Source organism: Panthera pardus, unplaced genomic scaffold (assembly GCF_024362965.1).
Source record: "Panthera pardus isolate Hobbes unplaced genomic scaffold, ASM2436296v1 HiC_scaffold_22, whole genome shotgun sequence".
NCBI lineage: Eukaryota > Metazoa > Chordata > Mammalia > Carnivora > Felidae > Panthera > Panthera pardus.
The window spans coordinates 6,159,468-6,184,253 of record NW_026526788.1 but is presented as its reverse complement, the minus strand read 5'-3'; the positions used below and the strand labels follow the sequence as shown (position 1 = coordinate 6,184,253).

The following is a 24,786-nucleotide window of genomic DNA, read 5'->3' as shown; positions in this document are numbered from 1 at the left end:
GGATGTCCACTCTCGCCACTGTTATTCAACATAGTATTGAAGTCTTAGCCTCAGCAATCAGGCAACACAAAGGAATAAAAGGCATCCAAATCGGCCAAGAGTAGGTCAAACTTTCACTCTTCGCAGATGACATGATACTCTATATGGAAAACCCAAAAGATTCCAGCAAAAAAACTGCTAGAACTGTTCCATGAATTCAGCAAAGTCCCAGGATATAAAATCAATGCACAGAAATCGGTTGCATTCTTATACACCAATAATGAAGCAACAGAAAGAGAAATCAAGGAATCAATCCCATTTACAATTGTGTCAAAAACCATAAAATATCTAGGAATACACCTAACCAGAGATGTGAAAAATCTATACACTGAAAACTATAGAAAGCTTATGAAAAAAATTGAAGAAGACACACACACAAAAACAGGAAAAATATTCCATGATCCTGGATTGGAAGAATATTGTTAAAATGTTGATACTACCCAAAGCAATCTTCATATTCAATGCAATCCCTATCAAAATAACACCAGCATTCTTCACAGAACTAGAAAAAACAATCCTAAAATTTGTATGGAACCAGAAAAGACCCCGAATAGCCAAAGCAATCCTGAAAAAGAAATCCAAAGCTGGAGGCATCACAATCCCAGACTTTAAGATGTATTACAAAGCTGTAATCATCACGACAGTATGGTGCTGGCACAAAAACAGACACTCAGATCAATGGAACAGAATAGAGAACCCAGAAATGGACCCACAAACATAAGGCCAACTAATCTTTGACAAAGCAAGAAAGAATAACCAATGGAACAAAGGCAGTCTCTTTAGCAAATGGTGCTGGGAAAACTGGTCAGCAACAGGCAGAAGATGAACCTGGACCACTTTCTTACATTATACACAAAAATGAACTCAAAATGGATGAAAGACCTAAATATAAGACAGGAAGCCATCAAAATCCTAGAAGAGAAAGCAGGCAAAACCCCTTTTGATCTTGGCCACAGCACCTTCTTACTCAACACGTTTCTGGAGGCAAGGGCAACAAAAGTAAAAATGAACTAGAGGGACCTCATCAAAATAAAAAGCTTCTGCACAGTGAAGGAAACAATCAGCAAAACTAAAAGGCAACCAATGGAATGGAAGAAGATATTTGCAAATGACATATCAGATAAAGGGTTAGTATCCAAAACCTATAAAGAACTCAACACCTAGAGGCGCCTGGGTGGCTCAGTCGGTTAGGCGGCCAACTTCAGCTCAGGTCATGATCTTGCAGTCTGTGAGTTCGAGCCCGCGTAGGGCTCTGTGCTGACAGCTCGGAGCCTGGAGCCTGTTTCGGATTCTGTGTCTCCCTCTCTCTGACCCTCCCCCGTTCATGCTCTGTCTCTCTCTGTCTCAAAAATAAATAAACGTTAAAAAAAAATTTTTTTTAAATAAAAAAAAAAAAAAGAACTCAACACCCAAAAAACAATCCAGTGAAGAAATGGGCAAAAGACATGAATAGACAATTCTCCAAAGAAGACATCCAGATGGCTAACAGACACATGGAAAAATGCTCAACATCACTCATCATCAGGGAAATACAAACCAAAACAACAACGCGATACCACCTCACACCTGTCAGAATGGCTAAAATCAACAACTCAGGCAACAACAGATGTTGGCAAGGATGCAGAGAAACAGGATCTCTTTTGTAGTCCTGGTGGGAATGCAAACGAGGCAGCCATTCTGGAAAACAGTATGGAGGTTCCTCAAAAAATTAAAAATAGAGCTACCCTATGACCCAGCAATTGCACAACTAGGTATTTATCCAAGGGATACAGGTGTGCTGCTTTGAAATATGCACCCCAGGGGCGCCTGGGTGGCTCAGTCGGTTAAGCGTCCGACTTCAGCTCAGGTCACGATCTTGCGGTCCGTGAGTTTGAGCCCTGCGTCGGGCTCTGGGCTGATGGCTCAGAGCCTGGATCTTGCTTCCGATTCTGTGTCTCCCTCTCTCTCTGCCCCTCCCCCGTTCATGCTGTCTCTCGCTCTGTCTCAAAAATAAATAAACGTTAAAAAAAAAAAAAAAAAGAAAGAAAGAAATATGCACCCCAATGTGTATAGCAGCACTATTGACAATAGCCAAAGTATAGAAAGAGACCAAATGTTCATAGACAAATGAATGGATGTGTGTGTGTGTGTGTGTGTGTGTGTACACACACACACACACAAAGTAGTATTACTAGACAATCAAAAAGAATGAAATCCTGCCATTTGCAACTACATGAATGGAACTAGAGGGCATCATGCTAAGTGAAAATTAGAGAAAAACAAATATCATAGGACTTCACTCATGTGTGATTTAAGATACAAAACAGATGAACATAAGGGAATGGAAGCAAAAATAATATAAAAACAGGGAGGGGGACAAAACATAAGAGCCTCTTAAATATAGAAAAATGAGTGTTGCTGGAGGGGTGATAGGAGGGAGAATGGACTAAATGGGTAAGGGGCATTAAGAAAGACACTTGTTGGGTGGCGCCTGGGTGGCTCAGTCGGTTAAGTGTCCGACTTTGGCCCAGGTCATGATCTCACAGTTCGTGAGTTTGAGCCCCGCATCAGGCTCTGTGCTGACAGCCTGGAGCCTGCTTCAAATTCTGTGTCTCCCTCTCTCTCTGCCCCTCCCCACCTCCTGCTCGCACTCTGTCTTTGTCAAAAATAAACAAACTTAAAAATTTTTAAAAAGAAAGACACTTACTAGGATGAGTACTGGGTGTTATACATAGGGGATGATTCACTGGAATCTACTTCTGAAATCATTGTTGCACTATATGCTAACTAACTTGGATGTAAATTTTAAAAATTAATTAATTTTTAAGAATCAGGGAAAAGAAAACTAGATACTGGAAGATCAAAAGCCACTAACCAAGAAGGGCAGGGGAAGTAGGGAATAAACATTTAAAAAGCAGAGAATCATCGAAGATAGCCATGTAGTACAAAACATTGCTCTGAGCTTCCTTGCAGCAAGAAAAAGGTGCAGTTCTCTTGACCGGTAGTAGAAACATCCATTCATTAGAAGAAAACCATTTTTCCCTGTCCCTAAGCTAACTGTAAATTGTCACAGCGGTACTTGTATAAGGAGCATCAAATAAGATAATGACGGTCACACCCCACTTGGTAACAGCTTTATAACATTTTCACTGGTGTTGCACAAGTGGTTATTTCTTAATTCAAGTTTCAGGATAGAAAGCTTAGTTTTGTAAAGGCAGTTACAGAAAAGCATACAGGTTTATTTCGCTTTCTGAGGATCTCATTTTCCACCTGTATATTAGTGCATCCTAAGGAATAAAAACAGAACCATTCCAAAGTGTGGCATCAGAATCATCTAGGGAGCATGTTAATTTTTTTTTTTTTTCAACGTTTTTTATTTATTTTTGGGACAGAGAGAGACAGAGCATGAAGGGGGGAGGGGCAGAGAGAGAGGGAGACACAGAATCGGAAACAGGCTCCAGGCTCCGAGCCATCAGCCCAGAGCCCGACGCGGGGCTCGAACTCACGGACCGCGAGATCGTGACCTGGCTGAAGTTGGACGCTTAACCGACTGCGCCACCCAGGCGCCCCATAGGGAGCATGTTAAAAATGAGTCCTGGGCACCTAGGTGGCTCAGTCTTTAAGCATCTGACTTTGGCTCAGGGCATGATCTCACGGCTGGTGGGCTCGAGCCCTGCTCCCAGTAAGCTCCGCTTCTCTGTCTCTCTACCCGCACCCCTTCTCCCCCGGGATTCTCTCTCTTTTTCTCTGCCCCTCGCTCATTTGTGCCCCCTATCTCTCTCTCTAAAAAAAAAAAAAAAAAAAAAAAAAAAAAAAAAAAAAAGAGTCCTAAGCCCTAACTCCAACCTACTTAATTAGAATCTCTGAAAGCAGAATCTGAGAATTTGTATTTTCAACAAGTTCCCCAGGCACACTGCATTAGACTTCCCTTTCTCAACAGAGGTGATCTCAGCTAGGTTTCTAATTACAGTGAAAGGACAGCAACTCCAAACTGAAGTCACTTAAACTGAGGAGAAGGTATTATATATTGCCAATCCAAATACAAGGCACATGGTTGATAAGCATAATGGTTTAATGTATTAAAGACCATACTTTCTGGCTCTAAGGGCCATACATAAATTACAGGTTTTTATATTCATTACATCAGTTTCCTGACAGAGGACAATGAGTCCTCTAACAAAAATCAATATTCTATGATGATTTTCCTATACATGGAAATGAAGTGTTCTGGGAAAGGAATACTTTTTCTTTCTAAATCACAACAATAACAGCAAAAACACTAATCTTTAACATTGAAAAAGTTCTTACTTCCTGTCAGGCATGGTTCTAAATGTTTTATATATATATATTAATTCACTGAATCCTTCTAACAACCCTCTAAAGTAGAGGGCCATCCACTTCAGTATAATTGTGGGCTACAGAAATACCACTAACTTTCAGGAGCAAGAATTCTCTCTCAGGAAGCAACCCCACAGCTGTCCAAAGCCTCAACCAAGTATATGACTGAGCACCAAATTGTTTGTATCTATAAATATGGAAAAGATGACCAGGGGCCTAAAATACTTGAAGTTATAAATTACTGAATGCCTATTACTCCTATAATAAAATTATAAGCCCTGCTTATAATTTTAAGCAGGGCTACACCCCAGTAATAAATAAGCTATAAAAAGCACCCTGAAATAATTAAATGCATTACCTATTTTAATTACACTATTGACAATTTTTCATCTGAATACTATTACGTGTCTGAGACCACAAATTGGTTTTAACGTAATGTTTGAATGTTCTTCTAGACAACAGTTATGTCAAATACTTTAGCCATTTCTTCCATCAACTCCCAGAACATGAAAACATATCCTGTCATCACCACATTTAAACACACATACGCCTATCTATAGTCCAAGTATGGAAAGAGCCCAAATGTCCATTGACAGCTGAATGGATACAGAAAATGTGGATATATATATACGCAACGGAATATTACTCGGCAATCAAAAGAACGAAATCTCGCCATTTGCAACTATGTGGATGGAACTAGAGTGTGTATTATGCTACATGAAATTGGCCAATCAGAGAAAAACAAATATCATATGACTTCACTCGTGGAATTTAAGATACAAAACAGATGAACATAAGGGAAGGGAAGCAAAAATAATATAAAAACAGGGAGACAAAACATAAGAGACTCTTAAATAAGAACTGAGGGTTGCTGGAAGAGTTGTGGGAGGGAGGATAGGCTAAATGGGCAAGGGGCATTAAGGAAGACACTTGTTGGGATGAGCACTAGGTGTTCTATCTAGGGGATGAATCACTGGATTCTACTCCTGAAATCATTATTGTACTGTATGTAACATGGATATAAAAAAGCAAAAAACAAAAAACGGGGCTCCCGTGTGGCTTAGTCGGTTAAGCGTCTGACTTTGACTCAGGTCATGATCTCATGGTACGTGGGTTCGAGCCCCGCGTCAGGCTCTGTGCTGACAGCTCAGAGCCTAGAGCCCGCTTTGGATTCTGTGTCTCCCTTTCTCTGCCCCTCCCCTGCTCACACGCATGCACAAGCGCTCTCTCAAAAGTAAAAAAACAAAAAAACCAAAAAAAAAACCATAAAAAAAAAATAAATAAAGTGCTTAAGCAAAAAATGAAAAGAAATGAAGTAAATAAGGCAAAATATCAGCAATGTTAAATTGACATCACAAGTATATACAGGTGTTCCTTATACTATTCTCTGCGGGATGTTTGAAACTTTTATAAAAAGTAATAAAAAATACACATATCCTCCTTAAATCTATTCTACTTTTAGGAATTAACTCAACGTAGCAGCTCTGTCAACTAAAAATGGCCTAGAAACGACGACCGACCCAATAGCAATGAGCACTGCAGTAACTCAGATTGTGGCCTACAAATGTTATTTCCTACTTAAAAAAAAAAAAAAAAAATCAGGCCCTTGGAGAAATGGCTGATTGTGACGTGGGACCAAAAATATGTAAGACGAACACCCTGCACATCTGATAGCTTCCTTATCATATCAGGAAGGAAGCTATCAGAAACCACTGGGTCACATCAAAAGTACTCAGGAGTCAATTTGAAGGGGTTCCTTAGGGCCAAATATGGGACACTTCGAGCATCAATAAGGATGTGGACTAAAACATATCAAATATGTTTAAACCCATGATTTTATAAAGATTTTTAAAATCTTTCATAGGTCTTCTAAGTGAATCAATTCATTATGAAGACTAATAAATAAGAGGAAAAAAATCAAACATTTATCCTGCCTTTCAATCATCCAATTACTTTGTAAAGCAAGTAATTGACACAGGGACATTCTCCACAATATAAGTTGCCCAGCTATTTCATTGATCAAAGGAATGATAAAGAAAATTATTAGAACTTCACCTTTTGACAATCCCCAAATGACCACTATAAACAACGGTCATCATGAAATAACATCACAGAAGCACCTGGGTGGCTCAGTTGGTTGAGCATCCAACTTTGGCTCAGGTCATGATCTCATGGTTTGTGGGTTCAAGCCCTGTATTGGACTCTGTGCTGACAGCTCAGAGCCTGGAGCCTGCTTCAGATTCTGTGTCTCCCTCTCTCTCTGCCCCTCCCGCACTCATGCTCTGTGTCTGTCTCTCAAAAATGAACAGACGTTGAAAAAAATGTTTTAATTTAATAAAAAATTAAAAAAAAAAAAAAAAGAAAGAAATAACAGGGCGCCTGAGTGGCTCTGTCAGTTAAGCGTCCGACTTCAGCTCAGGTCATGATCTCATGGTTCGTGGGGTCGAGCCCCATGTCGGGCTCTGGGTTGATAGCTCAGAGCCTGGAGCCCACTTAGGATTCTGTGCCTCCCTCTGTCTGCCCCTCCACTGCTTGCACTTTGGCTCTCACATTGTCTCAAAAATAAATAAATGTTAAAAAAAAAAGAAAAAAGAAATAACATCACAAAAAGAGATACAAGCAGACATTATGTGCCTGACTGAAGTACACAACACTTACAGAGTATTTGTAAAAAAAATAGAGAGAGAGAGATACCAAACCTGAATTTAATAAAGCCTATATAACTACCAATTTATAGGCAACAAAGACAGAAAAACATGTTAATGATATCATGTGGATGTAATCAGAAGAACCCAGAACATGGGAAATTTTAGAAGACAAACACAGTATTTTCAACAAATAAACTGCAAGGAAGAATAAAAGGAACAGAGGATCAATCTAGGAAATCCCATATCCAACCAACAAGAGTGCCAGAAAGAAAAGACAAGTAAAATGGAAGGGTAACAACTATCAAAGATAATCTTAGAAGAAAACATAACTGAAGAGGTACACGTGACCTCAATCAAATAGGCTTGTTTAAGAAAACACCTACAACAGTGAAAAAAAACACCTACAGCTGGACACTGCTTTTCATCATGAGCCTTTATGCACTAGGTGTTAACAGGTTCATGTATTTTAATTAATATTTTTTAAAAAGTAGCAACAAGGTTTCAATAATGACCCAGAAGATTAATTAGCACTATTTACCCAAGGACACTATAAGAAAATCTTGTTATATAGTATTTTAATAACAACACCATCTAAGATGTAAACAAAAATCTCCCTTGTTCATCATGGAAAATTACAAGTCCTCTAAAATGCAAGGAAAAAAAAAGTCTGCTAGAACTCTTCCAATGAGCTACAGAGATGTGCAGGGTAGAATCAGCCCCTTGGAGAGTTCAGGCCAGAAGCTGGAATCTGGGGGACCAGAAATTGGTATGCACGTTTTGGTAAAAAGATGTGAGGAGTAGAGAAAAATACTAAAAAGCCCAAAAGCTGACTTCTAACTTTTCTAACTCAGCTGTGAGCCGCTGTTCCTTGATGAATTCGGATTTCTGTTTCAGTAGGTGGCAATGCATTTCAATCCCTACTTAGGATCAATAAACTGACGAATACAAAACGCCTCCATAAGAACTTAGAAGAAATATATTTCTGCTTTTTTGTTTAAAGTTAACATTGTTACTTTGGGATAAATCGAACCCAAAATACTGTAGGGCTATTTAATTTAGTCACTGCATATAGGTAGGCAGTAATGCCAGATTTCAGTTACGATAAAACATATTATAAAACAATAACTAAGGGCAAAGAACCATGAAGACAATTGCCCAGGAGGAAATAAAAATACAGTGTACATCAGGATTGATGTAAGCAACTCCAAGTATATGGATATGAGAATATCCAGTAATAATTTTTAAGCACACAGATGTATATTAATCAAAGGTCTACTTACAGTATTTCATTAATTAAATCAGTTACATTATCACTTTAAATCACATGATATGAATTAATTTAGAAAAAGTGCTTCCTCACTCCCGTTATTTCATGAAACCATTTTAATCAGACTCTTCAAACGCGGTTCTAACATTAGTGTTTAACTATCATCACTAGGGACGCTTTTTTTTATTAAAAAAAATTTTTAACGTTTAATTTTTGAGACAGAGACAGAGCATGAATGGGGGAAGGGTCAGAGAGAGAGGGAGACACAGAATCAGAGGCAAGCTCCAGGTTCTGAGCTGTCAGCACAGAGCCCGATGTGGGGCTCGAACTCACGGACCGCGAGATCACGACCTGAGCCGAAGTCGGGCGCTTCACCGACTGAGCCACCCAGGCGCCCCACTAGGGACACTTTTAAAATACCTCACACAGGGGCACCTGGGTGGCTCAGTCGGTGAAGCATCCGACTTCGGCTCAGGTCGTGATCTCACCTCTTGTGAGTTCGAGCCCCGTGTTGGGCTCTGTGCTGACGGCTCAGAGTCTGGAGCCTGCTTCGGGTTCTGTGTCCCTCTCCCCCTACCCAACTCACACTTTGTCTCTCAAAAAATATATAAACATTGAAAAGAAAACTTTTTTAAATAAAATACCTCACACAATAAGCGAGGCTATATCAGTTTCCTACTGCTACTATACAACTACACAAAGTTATTATCTTACAGTTTTGGAGGTCAGAAGCTTGATGAGAGTCTCACTGCACTAAAGTCAAGGTGCTGCAAAGCTGTGTTCCCCGCTGGAGGCTCTAGAGGAAAAGCTGCTACCTTGCCTTTTCCAGCTTCTAGAGGCTGCACTCGTTCTTAAGCTTCCTTCCTCCCTTCCATCTTCAAAACCCACAATGGCCAGCTGGAACTTTCTCACATCACGACAAGTGCCGGCACTGCTTTCTTCTTCCACTTCTACTTCCAAGGATCCTTGGGATTACACTGAGCCCACGTGACAATCTCCCTATCTTAAAGTCAGCTGATTAGCAACCTTAATTCCACCTGCTACCCCAATTCTCCCTTGCCACGAAACTGAATAATGCTCCCAGGTCCTGAGATATCCTTGTTTGAGGGGAGGGAGCATTATTCTGCCCACCACAGCATATCATCTTTACGTAAAATAAACGTGTTTTAAAACTTGCATATGATGCCATCTCAGGAAATTACATGTCCATCCCCAAGCCATTTGCAAAACATTAGAACCGCTCCATTTCTTTTTTAAGTAAATTTTTAAAATGTTTATCTACAACAATAGTTAACACTATGCACCAGTAACTGATCCAAGTGCTTAAACATCTTAACTCGTTTAGTTATAACACATACTGAAGTAACACCAGGAGTGATTACTAAATCTGCATTCGATTTCTCCTATCTTTGTACCAATTCCACCTGATGACTTCTAAAAGAAATCTTAGGGGCACCTGGGTGGCTCAGTTGGATAAGTGTCTGACTCTTGCTTCCGACCCGACTCAGGTCATGATCTCACGGGTCTCATGAGTTCGAGCCTTATGTCGGCTCTGTGCTGACAGTGCAGAGTCTGGGATTCACTGTCTCCCTCCGTCTCTCTGCCCTGCCCCCATTTGCGTTCTCTCTGTCTTATTATTAAAAAAAAATTATTTTTATTTTTTTAATGTTTATTTATTTTTGAGAGAGAGAGAGACCAAGTTCAGTAGGGCAGGGGCAGAGAGAGGGAGACACAGAATCCAAAGCAGGCTCCAGGCTCAGAGCTTTCAGCACAGAGCCCGATGCAGAGCTCGGAACCCACGAGCCGTGAGATCATGACCTGAGCCAAAGTCAGATGCTTAACCAACTGAGCCACCCAGGTGCCTCCCCCCACAAATTTGTTAATAAATAAATAAATAAATAAATGCATACATAAAATCCCAAAGTAGCATCTTTGAGGTAAAATAATAGAGAATGCCCTCATACAATCAGATAATTAATAGAGTAAATAAAGAATAGCTCCCTCTTTGCACAATTATAATTTCAGGTAAAAAATTGCCTGATAATACACGAAGGAAGTATCAAACTCACGGGCAATTTAATAAATGAAAATATGTACTACTTCATATTCACTAAATTACCATGAAATAGCTTCCATCTGTATTATTAGATTTGGGATGCACTACTCCGAGCTGCCTTTACAAACAGAGCCTTATTCTCATCAGCTGCTGGGAATACTAGCTTCTAGCAATTAGCCCTCAACTATGGTCCCACTTTTAGAACCAAAAAAAAAAAAAGTGCCTTGCACAAGCACATACACCCTTCCACATACCAGGATCCAGTGATGGATCATCACAGATGTAAATGCCCAGCCCCTCATCTCAACTAGGAAAATCTCTGAAGGGCCCCCATCTATCTTCAGAATTGCCCACAGGGTCAGGTGAAACTTTTGTTTAGACGACATCACAGGGGCACCTGGCTGGCTCAGTCAGTGGAGTATGCAACTCTTGATCTTAGGGGTTTTAAGTTCCAGCCCCACATTGGGGGCTAGAAATTACTTAAAAAAATAATTTTGAAAAAAAAAAAACTGCACAGCAAAGGAAACAATCAATCAAACTAAAAGGCAACCTAAGGAATGGAAGAAGATATTTGCAAATGACATACCCGATAAAGGGTTAGTATCTAAAATATATAAAGAACTTACAAAACTCAACATACACAAAAAAACAAATAATTCAATTAAAAATGGGCAGAAGACATGAATAGACTTTTCTCCAAAGAAGATATACCAACAGTAAATAGACACATGAAAAGATGCTCAATATTACTCATCATCAGGGAAATGCAAATCAAAATTACAATATTACCTGACACCTGTCACAATGTCTAAAATCCAAAACACAAGAAACAAAAAGTGTTGGTAAGGATGTGAAGAAAAAGGAACCCTCGTGCACTCCTGGTAAGAATGCAAACCAGTGCAGCCATTGTAGAAAACAGTATGGGGGTTCCTCAAAATATTAAAAATAAAATTACCACCTGATCCAGTAATCGCACGACTACGTATTTATCCAAAGAATATGAAAACACTAATTCAAAAAGACATATGCACCCCTATATTTACTGCAGCATTATTTATAATAGTCAAATTATGGAAACAGCCAATGTGTCCACCGATTGACGAATGGATAAAGATGTGGCATATATAAAAGGCAAAAATAAAAAAGGAATGAAATCTTGCCATTGGCAACAACACAGATGGAGCTAGAGAATATAATACTAAGCAAAATAAGTCAGAGAAATCATTTCACTCATGTGTGGAATTTAAGAAACAAAAGAAAAGAATCAAAGGGGGAAAAAAAAGAGACAAACCAAGAAACCAACTCTTAACTATAGAGAACAATCTGATGGTTATCAGAGTGGAGGTGGGGGTGGGGGGTGAATGGGTGAAAGGGGACTAAGAGTGCACTTATCTTGATGAACACAGGAAAAATGTAAAGAATTGCTAAATCACTACATTGTACACTTGAAACCAACACAACAATGTATGCTAACTATACTGGAATTAAAATTTAAAAAAATAATAATAATAATAAATAAATTTAAAAATAAGAGAATGAGGGGTGCCTGGGTGGCTCAGTCAGTTAAGCGTCCAACTTCGGCTCAGGTCATGATCTCACAGTTCATGAGTTCGAGCCCCACATCGGGCTCTGTGCTGACAGCTCAAAGCCTGGAACCTGCTTCGGATTCTGTGTCTCCCTCTCTCTTTGCTCCTCCTCCCTCCCTCTCAAAAATGAATAAACATTAAAAAGAATTGTTAATAAAAAGTAAAAAAAAAAATACAAGAATGATATTATTTAAAAGGAAAAAAAGTTACCACACCAAAAAGACTCTGTAAGTATGTATGATGATGAATGTTAACTAGACTTAACTTGGTGATCATTTTGCAATATATACAGATATCAAATCATTGTTTTGCATACCTGAAACTAATATAATGTTATATGTCAATTATATCTTAACAAAAAATGTAAGCAAAATACTATAGAAACATAAATATATTCCAAATAATAAATGAAAGAAGACATCACAAATTGTATTTATATCGATTTAAGCTACTTCAAATACATACACACGTGGATTGATGACAAAAGAAATTTCCAAAAAATTCTTAGTTTTTGAGGGTAGGGTATGAAAATTCAAGATTATGAGTTGTTTTAAGTTTACTCAGAAGATATTTTAACATTCAATTAATATAAAATAGTAACACTAAATAATTAGATAAATGTAAAATGAAATAAAACCATAGATACCACAGGATATTGTTAACTGAACAAAACAATTGTATATAAGAATATAAGAAGCATCTACAAATTGTTTCTTGTTGTTACAAAGCACTATGGGGGGTGGGGGAGGAGCACTACAGAGAAGCCTACAAAGAAACAATCCAGAATAAATAAATACACACACACACACACACACACACACACACACTTATAATTTACCTGCCACGGGAGGGACGACACCAGAAAAACGCACTGTTGCATGTTCTCCATTAACTTCAACTCGTCGACCAATGACATCTAAGGTCAACGTGTCATTCATGATAATATAGCCAGAATCCAAAATATGAGGAGATCTAGGAAGAAAATTACAAAATTGATAAGATCTTAATAAACTCCTTAAAAATTTGTTCTTTTCCATGTATTGAGATATTCCTTTTCTTTAATGTTTATTTTTTGAGATAGACACACACACACACACACACACACACACACACACACACACACACACGAGTGGGGGAGGGGCAGAGAGGGAGACACAGAATCTAAAGCAGGTTCCAGGCTCTGAGCTGTCGGCACAGAGCTCAACACATCACCCAAACTTGTGACCTGCGAGATCCTGACCTGAGCCAAAGTCAGACGCTTAACCCACCGAGCCACCCAGGCGCCCCTTCACTTTAGTGAGATATTCTTGAGGTCAACACTCCTGCAATTTAGTCTTCATATTTTGGTGAAGAGAAGGACCTATAGGTTTATGTGGCATATTCTCATAGTTTCATTTTACTTTACTTTCTAACTATATTTTGATAATAATGTTTATTTTGAGAGAGAGAGAGAGAGAGAGAGAAGAGAGCGCACACACGAGCAAGGGAGGGGCTGAGAGAGGGAGAGAGAAAATCCCAAGCAGATTCCATGCCATCAGCACAGAGCCTGATGTGGGGCTTGAACCCACAAACTGTGAGATCATCATCATGATCATGAGCTGAAACAGAGTCAGACACTCAACAACTGAGCCACCGAGGCTCCCCAATAATATGTTTTTTAAATGTTGCTCAACTCCCGTTAGCTCACATCACATAACTTGTCTACTCTGTCATCTACTGAAGGGGATAGGAAGGAAAGGAGAATAGAAGAGAGGGGGACAGGGGCACCTGGGTGGCTCAGTCAGTTAAGTGTCAGACTTTTGATTTCGGCTCAGGTCGTGATCTCATAGTCGTGAGATCAGCCCCGGGTAGAGCTCCATCCTGCGCACGGAGCCTGCCTGAGATTATCTTTCTCCCTCTCACTCTGCTCCGACTCCTCTCTAAAATAAAAAATAAATTAAATAAATAAATAAAAAAACAAAAAAGGAGGAGAAAAGTGATAGAGAACAGGACAAGAAAACAGGCAATATGGGCATTGTTATCTCTTGAGGATGGGAGAAAAACACAAATCCGTAGATATAGGAAGCAACACGTACAAGGAACAATAAATAAAAATTAAACTCTAGGGGCACCTGCCTGGCTCAGTTGGTGGAGCATGTAGTACTTGATCTCGGGGTCGTGAGTTCAAGCCCCACGTTGGACACAGAGCTTACTAAAACAAAACAAACAAAAAACCAGGAAACTCGGGACGCCTGGGGGGCTCAGTCGGTTAAGAGCCCAACTTTGGCTCACGTCATGATCTCATGGTTTGTGGCTTCAAGTCCCACATCGGGCTCTGTGCTAACAGTTCAGAGCCTGGAGCCTGCTTCAGATTCTGTGTCTCCCTCTCTCTCTGTCCCTCCCCCCTCACATTCTGTCTCTCACTCTCAAAAAATGAATAAACATTAAAAAAACAACAACAACATTAAACTCGAATAAAAAGACAGAACCATGAAACTAAAGAGAAGGCGCTAAAGGGAGACAGAGTGAAAAGTATCTCCTATCCAGGAATGGTAACTAGATCTACCTCCTACTTCACAGGAAAGCAGAAGACTGAGGAACATGTGAAAAGACACTGTCAATCCAAAATCCAGGGAACCCTACCGTCAACCAAGTTAGTTTCTTTAACACAAGGAGAACACAAGAAGAAAAAGAAAGACATGGAGGGAGAACAAACAGATTTAAAAACACTGAAGACAACCAATTGCAACATATGGACTTCGTTTGGACCCTAATTTTTTAAAAAAGTGTAAGTAACTTTAAAGTAAAAACTTGTGAGAATATTGAAAATTTGAACACTGACTAGATTTGATATTAAAGAAAAACTGTTTGGGGCGCCTGGGTGGCTCAGTCGGTTAAACGTCCGACTTCGGCTCAGGTCATGATCTTGCGGTCCGTGAGTTCGAGCCCCGCGTCAGGCTCTGTGCTGACAGCTCAGAGCCTGGAGCCTGTTTCGGATTCTGTGTCTCCCTCTCTGAGCCTCCCCCGTTCATGCTCTGTCTCTCTCTGTCTCAAAAATAAATAAATGTTAAAAAAATAAACAAATAAAAATAAAGAAAAACTGTTTAAGACTCAATGAAATCCTTATCAAAATACCAATCGTAGTTTCCACAGAACTAGAACAATTCATGCTAAAATCTGTATGGAACCACAAAAGACCCCAAACAGCCAAACCAATCTTGAGAAAGAACAAAGCCAGAGGCATCACAATCCTGGATTTCAAGTTATATACAAAGCTGTAGTAATCAAGACAGTATGGTACTGGCACAAAATTTAGACAAATAAATAGAACAAAATGGAGAGCCCAGAAATAAACCCGCACCAGTATGGTCAATTAATTTATGACAAAAGAGGCAAGACTACCCAATGGAAAAAGACAGTCTCTTCAATAAACAGTGCTGCGAAAAATGGAGAGCTATATGCAAGAGAACAAACCTGGATCACTTTCTTACACCATACACAAAAGTAAACTTAAAATAGATTAAAGACCTAAACATGAATCCTAAAACCACAAACTCCTAGGAGAAAACATAGGCAATAATTTCTTGGACATCAGCCTTAGCAACATTTTTCTAGATATGTTTCCTGATGCATGGGAAACAAATGCAAAAATAAACGACTGGCACTACCTCAAGATAAAGAGCTTTTGTACAATGAAGGAAACAATCAACAAAACAAAAAGGCAACCTACTGAATAGGAGCAGATATTTGCAAATGATGTATCGGATAAGGAATTAATATCCAAAATGCATAAAGAATTTATACAATTCAACACCGAAACTACAAATAATCCAATTAAAATGAGCGGAGGACCTGAAGAAATATTTTTTCTAAAGAAGACATACACATGGCCAACAGACACACTGAAAGGATGCTCAACATCACTAATCACCCAGGAAATGCAAATCAAAATCACCATGAGATATAACCTCTATACCTTTTAGAATGGTTAGTGCCAAAAAGACCAGAAATAACAGGTGTCGGTGAGGATGTGGAGGGAAAAAAACAAAAAAAAAACAAAAAAAAACACAACAAAACCCTTGTGCCCTGTTGGTGGGAATGTAAATTGGTGCAACCACTGTGGAAAACAGTATGGAGGGTCCTCAAAAAATTAAAAATAGAAATACCATATGACCAGCAATTCCACTACTGGGTATTTACCTAAAGAAAATAAAAACACTGTATCAGTTTGAAAAGATGTATGCATCCTGTGTTTATTGCAGTATTAGTTCCAATAGCCAAGATGTAGAAGCAACTCAAGTGTCCCCTGATAGACAAATGGATAAGGAAGAGTGGTGTGTGTGTGTGTGTGTGTGTGTGTGTGTGTGTGTGTGTGTGTCAGTGTGTCAGACGAACATTATGCAGCCATAAAAAAGGATGAGTTTGAGCCATTTGCAACAACACAGATGGACCCAGAGGGTCTTATGCTAAGTGAAATAATTCAGACTGAGAAAGACCAATATCCTATGATTTCATTCATATGTGGAATCTAAAAGCGACAACAAATGAATAAACAAACAAACAAACAAAAAAGCAGAATCAACCTTAAATACAGAGCTGATATTTGCCAGAGGTGAATGGGGTGGGGGTGAATTGGCAAAATAGGAGATACAGGCTTCCAGTTATGGAATGAGTAAGTCACAGGAAGAAAAGTCACAGCACAGAGAATATAGTCGATGACACTGTAACAACGTTCTATGGTGACAGATGGCAGCTTCACTTGTGGTGAGCAAAGCATAATGTATAGAGAAACTGAATCACAATGTTGTATACCTGAAGCTAATGTACCACTGTGTAGCAACTATACTCAAATAATTTCTGAAATAAAAATTCAAATGTAAAAAATTTAAATGTTTAAATTTAACTATAATTATCCTAAAAAATAGTTTTCACTAGTTTTAAATGCCTTTTCAATTTTCATTAACATGTAAACAGAATTTTTTACAAGCGAAATAGATACGTAATTTCTATCCTACTTCTTTTATTAACAGGTGAACATTTTTCTATACAGCCACAGAGTTATCATATTAAGCTCTTTAATGTTGACCTGTAGATCCACAATTTACTTAATCATTTCTATTCCTTCCCCCCCCCAAAAAAAACAGCTAAAAACATGCTTTTGTTTTTAAATTATTCTTGTCCTCTGAAGTATTTCCCTGGGAAAAATTCTTGAGACAATTATTCAAAGTAAATAAACATGTTTAAGATTCGAGAAAGCCATGGCCAGACTGTGCATCCAAAAACAAAGTTAAATACTAACACTGACACTAAAAGAAAATCTACTTGTTTACTTGTTTCTATAAAGTCTTATGAATTCCCATGAAGAACTTTCAAGTCAGGTCTTCTCTATTCTATACTTGTACAACTAATTTTTTTAAACTAATCTCTACACCCAACATGGGGCTAAAACTCACGACCCCAAGATCAGGAGTTGTGCGCTCTACTGACAGAGGCAGGTGCCCCTTGTACAACTAATCATTGAAGCAGGACTTAACACATCATTATTCATGTAAATGCATAACTTTACATTTATATATACTGAACATTGAACACTCCAACATTAATTATCTCTCCCAGCTCTGTCCTGTGCAATTTTTGTAAGATCGAAACAAAATGTGTATGTGTGTGTGTGTGTGTGTGTGTGTGTCTGTGTGTATTAGATATATGACTTTGACCAAAGACAGAACCCATACAAATTGTGTGTAAAACTTTTCAGTTATAAGCCCTCCTATTATCCAGTTCACATGCAAGAACATCATGAACTTTGTGAAATGCTCCCCTGAAATCAAAATAAACTGTCAGTCCCAGAATATACTGTCAATCAGAGGAACGGGGTAACTTAAACACCTCTGAGTTGTATGAATATTTTTGGAAGGAACAGTTGTTCCTTTGTGATTTGTTCTATTGACAATAATGAGTACGAGAAGGAAGATAATGATGATCAACAGAGAAAGTAAATACTGCACTGTTCTCTGCAAATTTCCCTGGCTTGTCAGGGAATTGCAATCCAAACAAACAAACAAAGGCAAATTTAGCAAGACTCGCTCAACTCTTGCTACTTCCTTAGGATTACTGCTTTTCTAAATGTTCACAAAAATCTTTCCTAGAGGTTCTATTTCCCCTTGTTCATTACTCTTTAAAGATTACGGACAGGAATTTTTGCAATCGTATTTCCCAGTTCTTTCATAAATTACTACATGTAATTTCTCTTGGAATGCAGGCTAATTCAAAATGGCCAAACACTATACCACCTCCTTTTATCTTCAACATGCTTTTAAACAGGCTTTTTTTTCTTTTTAAAGACAGGAATCATTTTCCATAGACACGACAAAAGATAAAAAATTGAGTCAATCTGTGATTTTTCTGTCATCTCTATGCTACATTAAATACATTTTCAAAAGATGAAGCAAAGGTGGCAAAGTGTTAACAATCGCTAAATAACGGCAACGAGTATCTGGGTGTTTCCTATGTTTCAAAATATTCAAGATTTAAACTAAAAGCCGTATATTACTACACCCAAGGCATTTGTACTACTTTTTAGTCTAGATCAATCCTAGAAGCTTCTTTTCTTGTCTTCCCATTTTTTCACAAATTGATTTGGAGGCTCAACCTTACCAGTATTTTTCTTAAGGGTCCATTCAAGTGCCTGAAAGTCATTGTTATGCTGTTTCTTCTTCATTTCAGGGATGCTCCTTATATTTTTCCAGATACATCTTTCTCACTTAATTTTTTTTCTTTAAAAATTTTTTAATGTTTATTTATTTTTGAAAGACAGAGAGAGAGAGAGAGACAGAGCATGAGTGGGAGGGGGCAGAGAGAGAGAGGGAAACACAGAATCGGAAGCAGGCTCCAGGCCTCGAGCTGTCAGCACAGAGTCCAACACAGGGCTCGAACTTGGGAATGGCAAGATTGTGACCTAGGCCGAAGTCGGACGCTTAACCAACTAAGTCACCCAGGTGCCCCTTTTCTTTTATTTTTTAAAGTTTACCTAACCATTTTGAAGGGAGGGAGAGAGAGAGAGAGAGAGAGAGAGATACAGAGAAAGAGACAGAGAGACAGACAGAGAGAGAGAGAGAGAGAGAGAGACGGAGGGAGGGAGGGGCAAGAGAGAAAGGGAGAGAATCCCAAGCAGGCTCCACACTGTCAGCGCAGAGCCCCAAGTGGAGCTCACACTCACAAACCATGATATCATGACCTGAGCCCAAGTTGGATGCTTACCCAACTAAGCCACCCAGGTGCCCTTCTCACTTAACTTTTTAAATAGATGATACTCAAAAGAATAAAAGGGAATACACTAAAAGTTTCCCTTCCATTCCCGCTAGTCATTAGCTCTTTCCACTGGCAACAGTTTTATTGTATCTTATAGTATCTTCCACACACATTTTGTGCTTATACAAGCTGATATATTTTTTTCTTTCTTTCCACAAATGAGACCATGCTCTATATGGGGTTCTATTCCTTACATTTTCATTTAATAATATAACCTGGAAATTTACCCACAGCCATGTCAGAAGCTTTTACATTTTTTATGGCTACACAGTATTTGCATAGATATACCATAATTTATATAACCCGTCTTCACAAACTGATGGACTTAGGTTACTTCCAAGTCTTTGCTATTATAAATAATACTGCAAAGATTAAACCTGCTCAATTATTTTTTATACCTGTGCAAAAATAACTGTAGCAAACAATCTCAAACTGGGTATTGCTGAATCAAAGGGGAAGAGCATTTTTAATGTCGAGAGCTAATAACAAATGTCCCTTTTTAGGAACTGCACCAATTCACAATCCTACCAGCACTGTATGCAAGTCCCAGTATCATCACAACGTTGCCCTTCGCAGAATAATTTTTGGTTACTTGTCAGTCTGATAAGTGAAATATACATTTTATTTACATTTCCTTTTATGAGGGAAGCTGAGCATCTATTCATTTTGATTCCCTTTTCTATGAATTACTTGTTCACATCCTTTACCCACTTTACTTATCTTTTTCTTAAGCTGTTTTTAAAAATATAAGCTGTTTTTAGGGGCGCCTGGGTGGCTCAGTCGGTTAAGCGTCCGACTTCGGCTCAGGTCACGATCTCACAGTCTGTGAGTTCGAGCCCCGCGTCAGGCTCTGGGCTGATGGCTCAGAGCCTGGAGCCTGCTTCTGATTCTGTGTCTCCCTCTCTCTCTGCCCCTCCCCCATTCATGCTCTGTCTCTCTCTGTCTCAAAAATAAATAAAAACGTTAAAAAAATTTTTAAAAAAATATATAAGCTGTTTTCTGGATGTTCTTCACAATGAGATGACTACATAATTCCTCAAATTAAATACTTTGAAAAGAATTGCAAGGAAAGGGGCACCTCGGTGGCTCAGTTGGTTAGGCGGCCGACTTCGGCTCAGGTCATGAGCTCATGGTTCATGAGTTCGAGCCTCGCGTCGGGCTCTGTGCTGACAGCTCGGAGCCTGGAGCCTGCTTCAGAATCTGTGACTCCCCCTCTCTCTCCGTCCCCTCCCCAGCTCATGCTCTGTCTCTCAACTAATAAAGAAACATTAAAAAAAAAAATTTTTTTTAAAGAATTGCAAGGAAGGACACAAGCAGATAATTGTACAACCACATTCACGGCGCTATTATTCACAAATAGCCAAAAGATGGAACTAACCCCAATATCCGTTGATGGATGAATGGATCAACACAATGTGGTATATACATATAGTCAAATATTATTCAGCCTTAAAAAGAAAGGAAATTCTGTCACATGCTATAACATGGAGGAACCCTGGGAACATCATGCTAAGTGAAATAAGCCAGTAACAAAAGGACAAATACTGTATGATTCCATTTAAATGAAATACCTAGAGTAGCCAAATTCATAGAGAAAGTGGAATTGCGGTTGTCAATCGCTGTGCAAAGGGGGAAATAGTGTTAATGGCTACAGTGTTACAGTTTTGCAAGATGAAGAGTTCTGGAGACATATGAGTTAAGATTGCACAACAGTGTGAATGTACTTAACACTACTCAGTTGTACACCTAAAATTGTTAAGAGGGTCTGGGGCACCTGGCTCGCTCAGTCTGTGGAGAATGAGACTCGTGGTCTCAGGGTTGTGAGTTTGAGCCCCATGCTGGGTGTAGAGATTACTTATGCTCTGTCTCTCTCTGTCTCAAAAATAAATAAATGTTTAAAAAAAAAAAAAATCCTCAAGGGATGCCTGGGTAGTTCAGTCAGTTAAGTGTCTGACTCTTGATTTCAGCTCAGGTCATGATCTAGCAGTTCTTGAGTTTGAGCTCTGTGTCGGGCTCCTTGGTGGCAGTGTGGAGCCTGCTTGGAAGTTTCTCTCTCCCTCTCTCTGCCCCTCCCTGCACACCCTCTCTCTCTCTCAAAATAAATAAATAAACTTTAAAAAACTGTTTTAAATATTTTTTAAAACTTGTCACAGCGCCTGGGTGGTTCAATCGGTTAAGCCTCTGACTTTGGCTCAGGTCATGATCTCATGGTACATGGGTTCGAGCCCTGCATCAGGCTCTGTGCTGACAGCTCAGAGCCTGGAGCCTGCTTTGGATTCTGTGTTTCCCTTTCTCTGCCCCTCCCCCGCTCATACTCTGTCTCTCTCTCTCTCTCTCTCTCTCAAAATAAAGACTAAAAAAAGGTGAACATAAGGACAAGGAAGCAAAAATAATATAAAAACAGGGAGGGGGACAAAACATAAGAGACTCTTAAATATGGAGAACAAACAGAGGGTTACTGGAGGGGTTGTGGGAGCGGGGGATGGGCTAAATGGGTAAGGGGCATTAAAGAATCCACCCCTGAAATCATTGTTACACTATATATGCTAACCAACTTGGATGTAAATTTTAAAAATAAACAAATAAAAAAGAATTTAAAAATTTTTTAAATAAATAAATAAAAATAAATTTAAAATTTTTTTAGTATTTTTCAAAAATTGTCAGGGCGCCTGGTGGTTCAGTCTTAAGGTTAAGCATCTGACTCTTAATTTCAGCTGGGGTCATGATCTCACCATTCCCGATATGGAGCCCCACATCAGGATCTGTGCTTACAGTGCAGGGCCTGCTTGCGAGTGTCCCCCCTGCCCCCACTCTGTCCCTCCCCTGCTATCACTCTCTCTCCAAAAAAAAAAAAAAAAAAAAAGTTAAGATGGTCAATGTTATCTGTACTTCAGAACAATTAAAAAAATAATATGAGGGGCACCTGGCTGGCTGAGCCCAATATTTCAAGTTTTAGAGAGCTCTGATTTGCTTCCATTTTAATTGGGACACTGAATCATTAAAATATGGTATTTCATGGGAATAGCCATATGCTTACCTCTTTGAAACTACACTACATATAATGCATCCTTCAACTGACCTCTTCATTAAGACAATTGTTTGGAGACTATAGATGCTGGAGAGGATATGGAGAAATGGGAACCCTCTTGTACTCTTGGTGGGAATGCAAACTCGTGCAGCTGCTCTGGAAAACAGTGTGGAGGTTCCTCAAAAAATTAAGAATAGACCTACCCTAGGACCCAGCAATAGCACTGCTAGGAATTTATCCAAGGGATACAGGAGTGCTGATGCATAGGGGCACTTGTACCCCAATGTTTATAGCAGCACTTTCAACAATAGCCAAATTATGGAAAGAGACTAAATGTCCATCGACTGATGAATGGATAAAGAAATTGTAGTTTATATACACAATGGAATACTACTTGGCAATGAGAAAGAATGAAATCTGGCCTTTGGTAGCAACGCGGATGGAACTGGAGAGTGTTACGCTAAGTGAAATAAGTCATACAGAGAAAGACAGATACCATATGTTTTCACTCTTATGTGGATCCAGAGAAACTTAACAGAAGACCATGGGGGAGGGGAAGGGGAAAAAAAGGTTAGAGAGGGAGCCAAACCATAAGAGACTCTTAAAAACTGAGAATAAACTGAGGATTGATGGGGGGTGGGAGAGGGGAAAGTGGGTGATGGGCATTGAGGAGGGCACCTGTTGGGATGACCACTGGGTGTTGCATGGAAACCAATTTGACAATAAATTTCATATTTAAAAAAAAAAGACAATTGCTTGCAAGCGAAAAAAAAAGACAATTGTTTGCAAGCGTGTGTATAGAAGCTAACAGAAATAGCTGTATGCTTAACTCATTAAAAATACATTGTCTTTAAAAAAATGAAAAAAAAAAAGAATATGGTATTTCTTCTCCACTCTTCAAATTATACCTTCCTAATGCCCTAGGAAGCAGTTTGATTATATTCAACATTTTTTTCATTGAGAAGATTCAAAAATAGCTTCTTTTCCCAGAATCTTTGAGGCTCTTTCACTTCACTTATTTCTTCCTCCTTGTTGATGAGAATTCAAAACAAAGGAATCTTTCCTCTCATTTTGTTTCTGCCAAGGAACTTAACAATGGACCCTCCCCACTCCACACACAAATCAGGTCTTTTCCAGAGAAAAGAAGCCTCTAGCAGAATTTAAGACAGCTGAAATCTTTCATCATTTATCTGATTTTTGTGCTTCTTTTATAATCTGTATTAGGAGGATAACAACCTTATTCTCTTTACCAAATGATATACAGCATAATCGATAGATCTCTTCTACTCCTCAGTCCTAGCATTGTCCCTTGTGCTTTCTACCCTAATGGCACTACTCTTCGCGCCAAACAAGTACGTATATCTTCCTGATATATACTCTTCAGCTCTCAAATCTTACATTGGATTGTTTTTAACAAAGACATGTATTTCCATTCCAATAATGAGCCCATCCCAGCAAATTTTAGTGATATTCACGGTATTGCAGGTATCCTCCTGGAACGGAAACTTGAGACCACACGTTCAGGTACTATGCTTTTGCTACAATTTCTCCCTAAAATCTTTTGGCTGTCTCCTCCACTACTTTGGTTATATATAACACTCTTTCTTCTCAACAGCATCCAATTTCCATAGTGTCAGGAGCAATTTTTCCCTCTTTATAGAATGTTAGTATCCATTCCTCTCAATCACACTTTCTTAATTCCTACTGGGAACTATTTTTCTCAATTCCTCTGAGAGGCAGACTACTTTAGAATGAGGCTGATCATTACCTGGGAAGACAAGAAAAGAAATGGCCTAGCATCTGAGTTATTATCTATGCTTATTAGGAATAAAAGATGAGAGGGAATATATCTTCAGTGGTTAAGTCATGACCACCAGAAACTCAGACTGAAGGTAGGTCAAGGTTAGTACCTGGCCTTGATGGTATTCAAGAAAACATACATGACTATCCCAAAAAGTGGGGACTGCACCATAATGGGACAGTGCAGGTGGATATTCCTCAGAAACCCAAAGGTTGCATCTAGAAAGCTTGGCCAAAGAAATATAGTATAAGTCATGTAACTGGGATCAGGGGTAACTAACAAGAATACAGTAAGACCTCACTCAACTCCAGGTAGTTGGACCACTGGGCTGATTACCTGGACAGAGCCTAAGGGAGGTGTTTTTTACCCTAAATCCATAGACTCAAGGTATCTTCTAACTGAAATTCGGCATTTTCCAAAATTGTGCACATAGGCAAAAAAAAATAGTTGATTAGCAGCACCTGTGATCCCACATCTATCACATTACAGCTAGTATAGCTATCCCAAGATATATTTTACATGCATCACTATTTCAAAATTACAGCATTTATTAGACCTGCCGCTAGATTCTGTCATTTAAAATATTAATGAACACACATTACATTACAATTTTTAAGTATTTTGATAACTTTATTTCACATAACTGGATTCTCATCTAAAATCCTATATGTTTTTTTCCAACCTTTATTATTTATGTTTATTCCAATTTTACTAAATTCCAGTTAGTTAACATACAGCGTAAAATTAGTTTCAAGTG

General features: G+C 38.9%; 1 protein-coding gene across 3 annotated transcripts in view; it reads right to left on the bottom strand.

Annotated features, from left to right (window-relative positions):
• Nucleotides 1–24,786, bottom strand: part of TBCE (tubulin folding cofactor E) — a 91,987-nt gene that overhangs the window by 57,494 nt on the left and 9,707 nt on the right. For 2 of the 3 annotated variants that reach the window (XM_053910205.1, XM_053910206.1), the window contains exons 1-2: nucleotides 20,579–20,597; nucleotides 12,752–12,885 (exon numbers count right to left, since the gene is read on the bottom strand). In XM_053910205.1, coding sequence (XP_053766180.1) covers nucleotides 12,752–12,851 — 100 coding nt within the window. In that variant the 5' untranslated portion in view covers nucleotides 12,852–12,885; nucleotides 20,579–20,597. Of the gene's footprint in view, nucleotides 1–12,751; nucleotides 12,886–20,578; nucleotides 20,598–24,786 lie in introns of those variants that run through there. The other variant, XM_019418951.2, reaches the window with a different exon arrangement.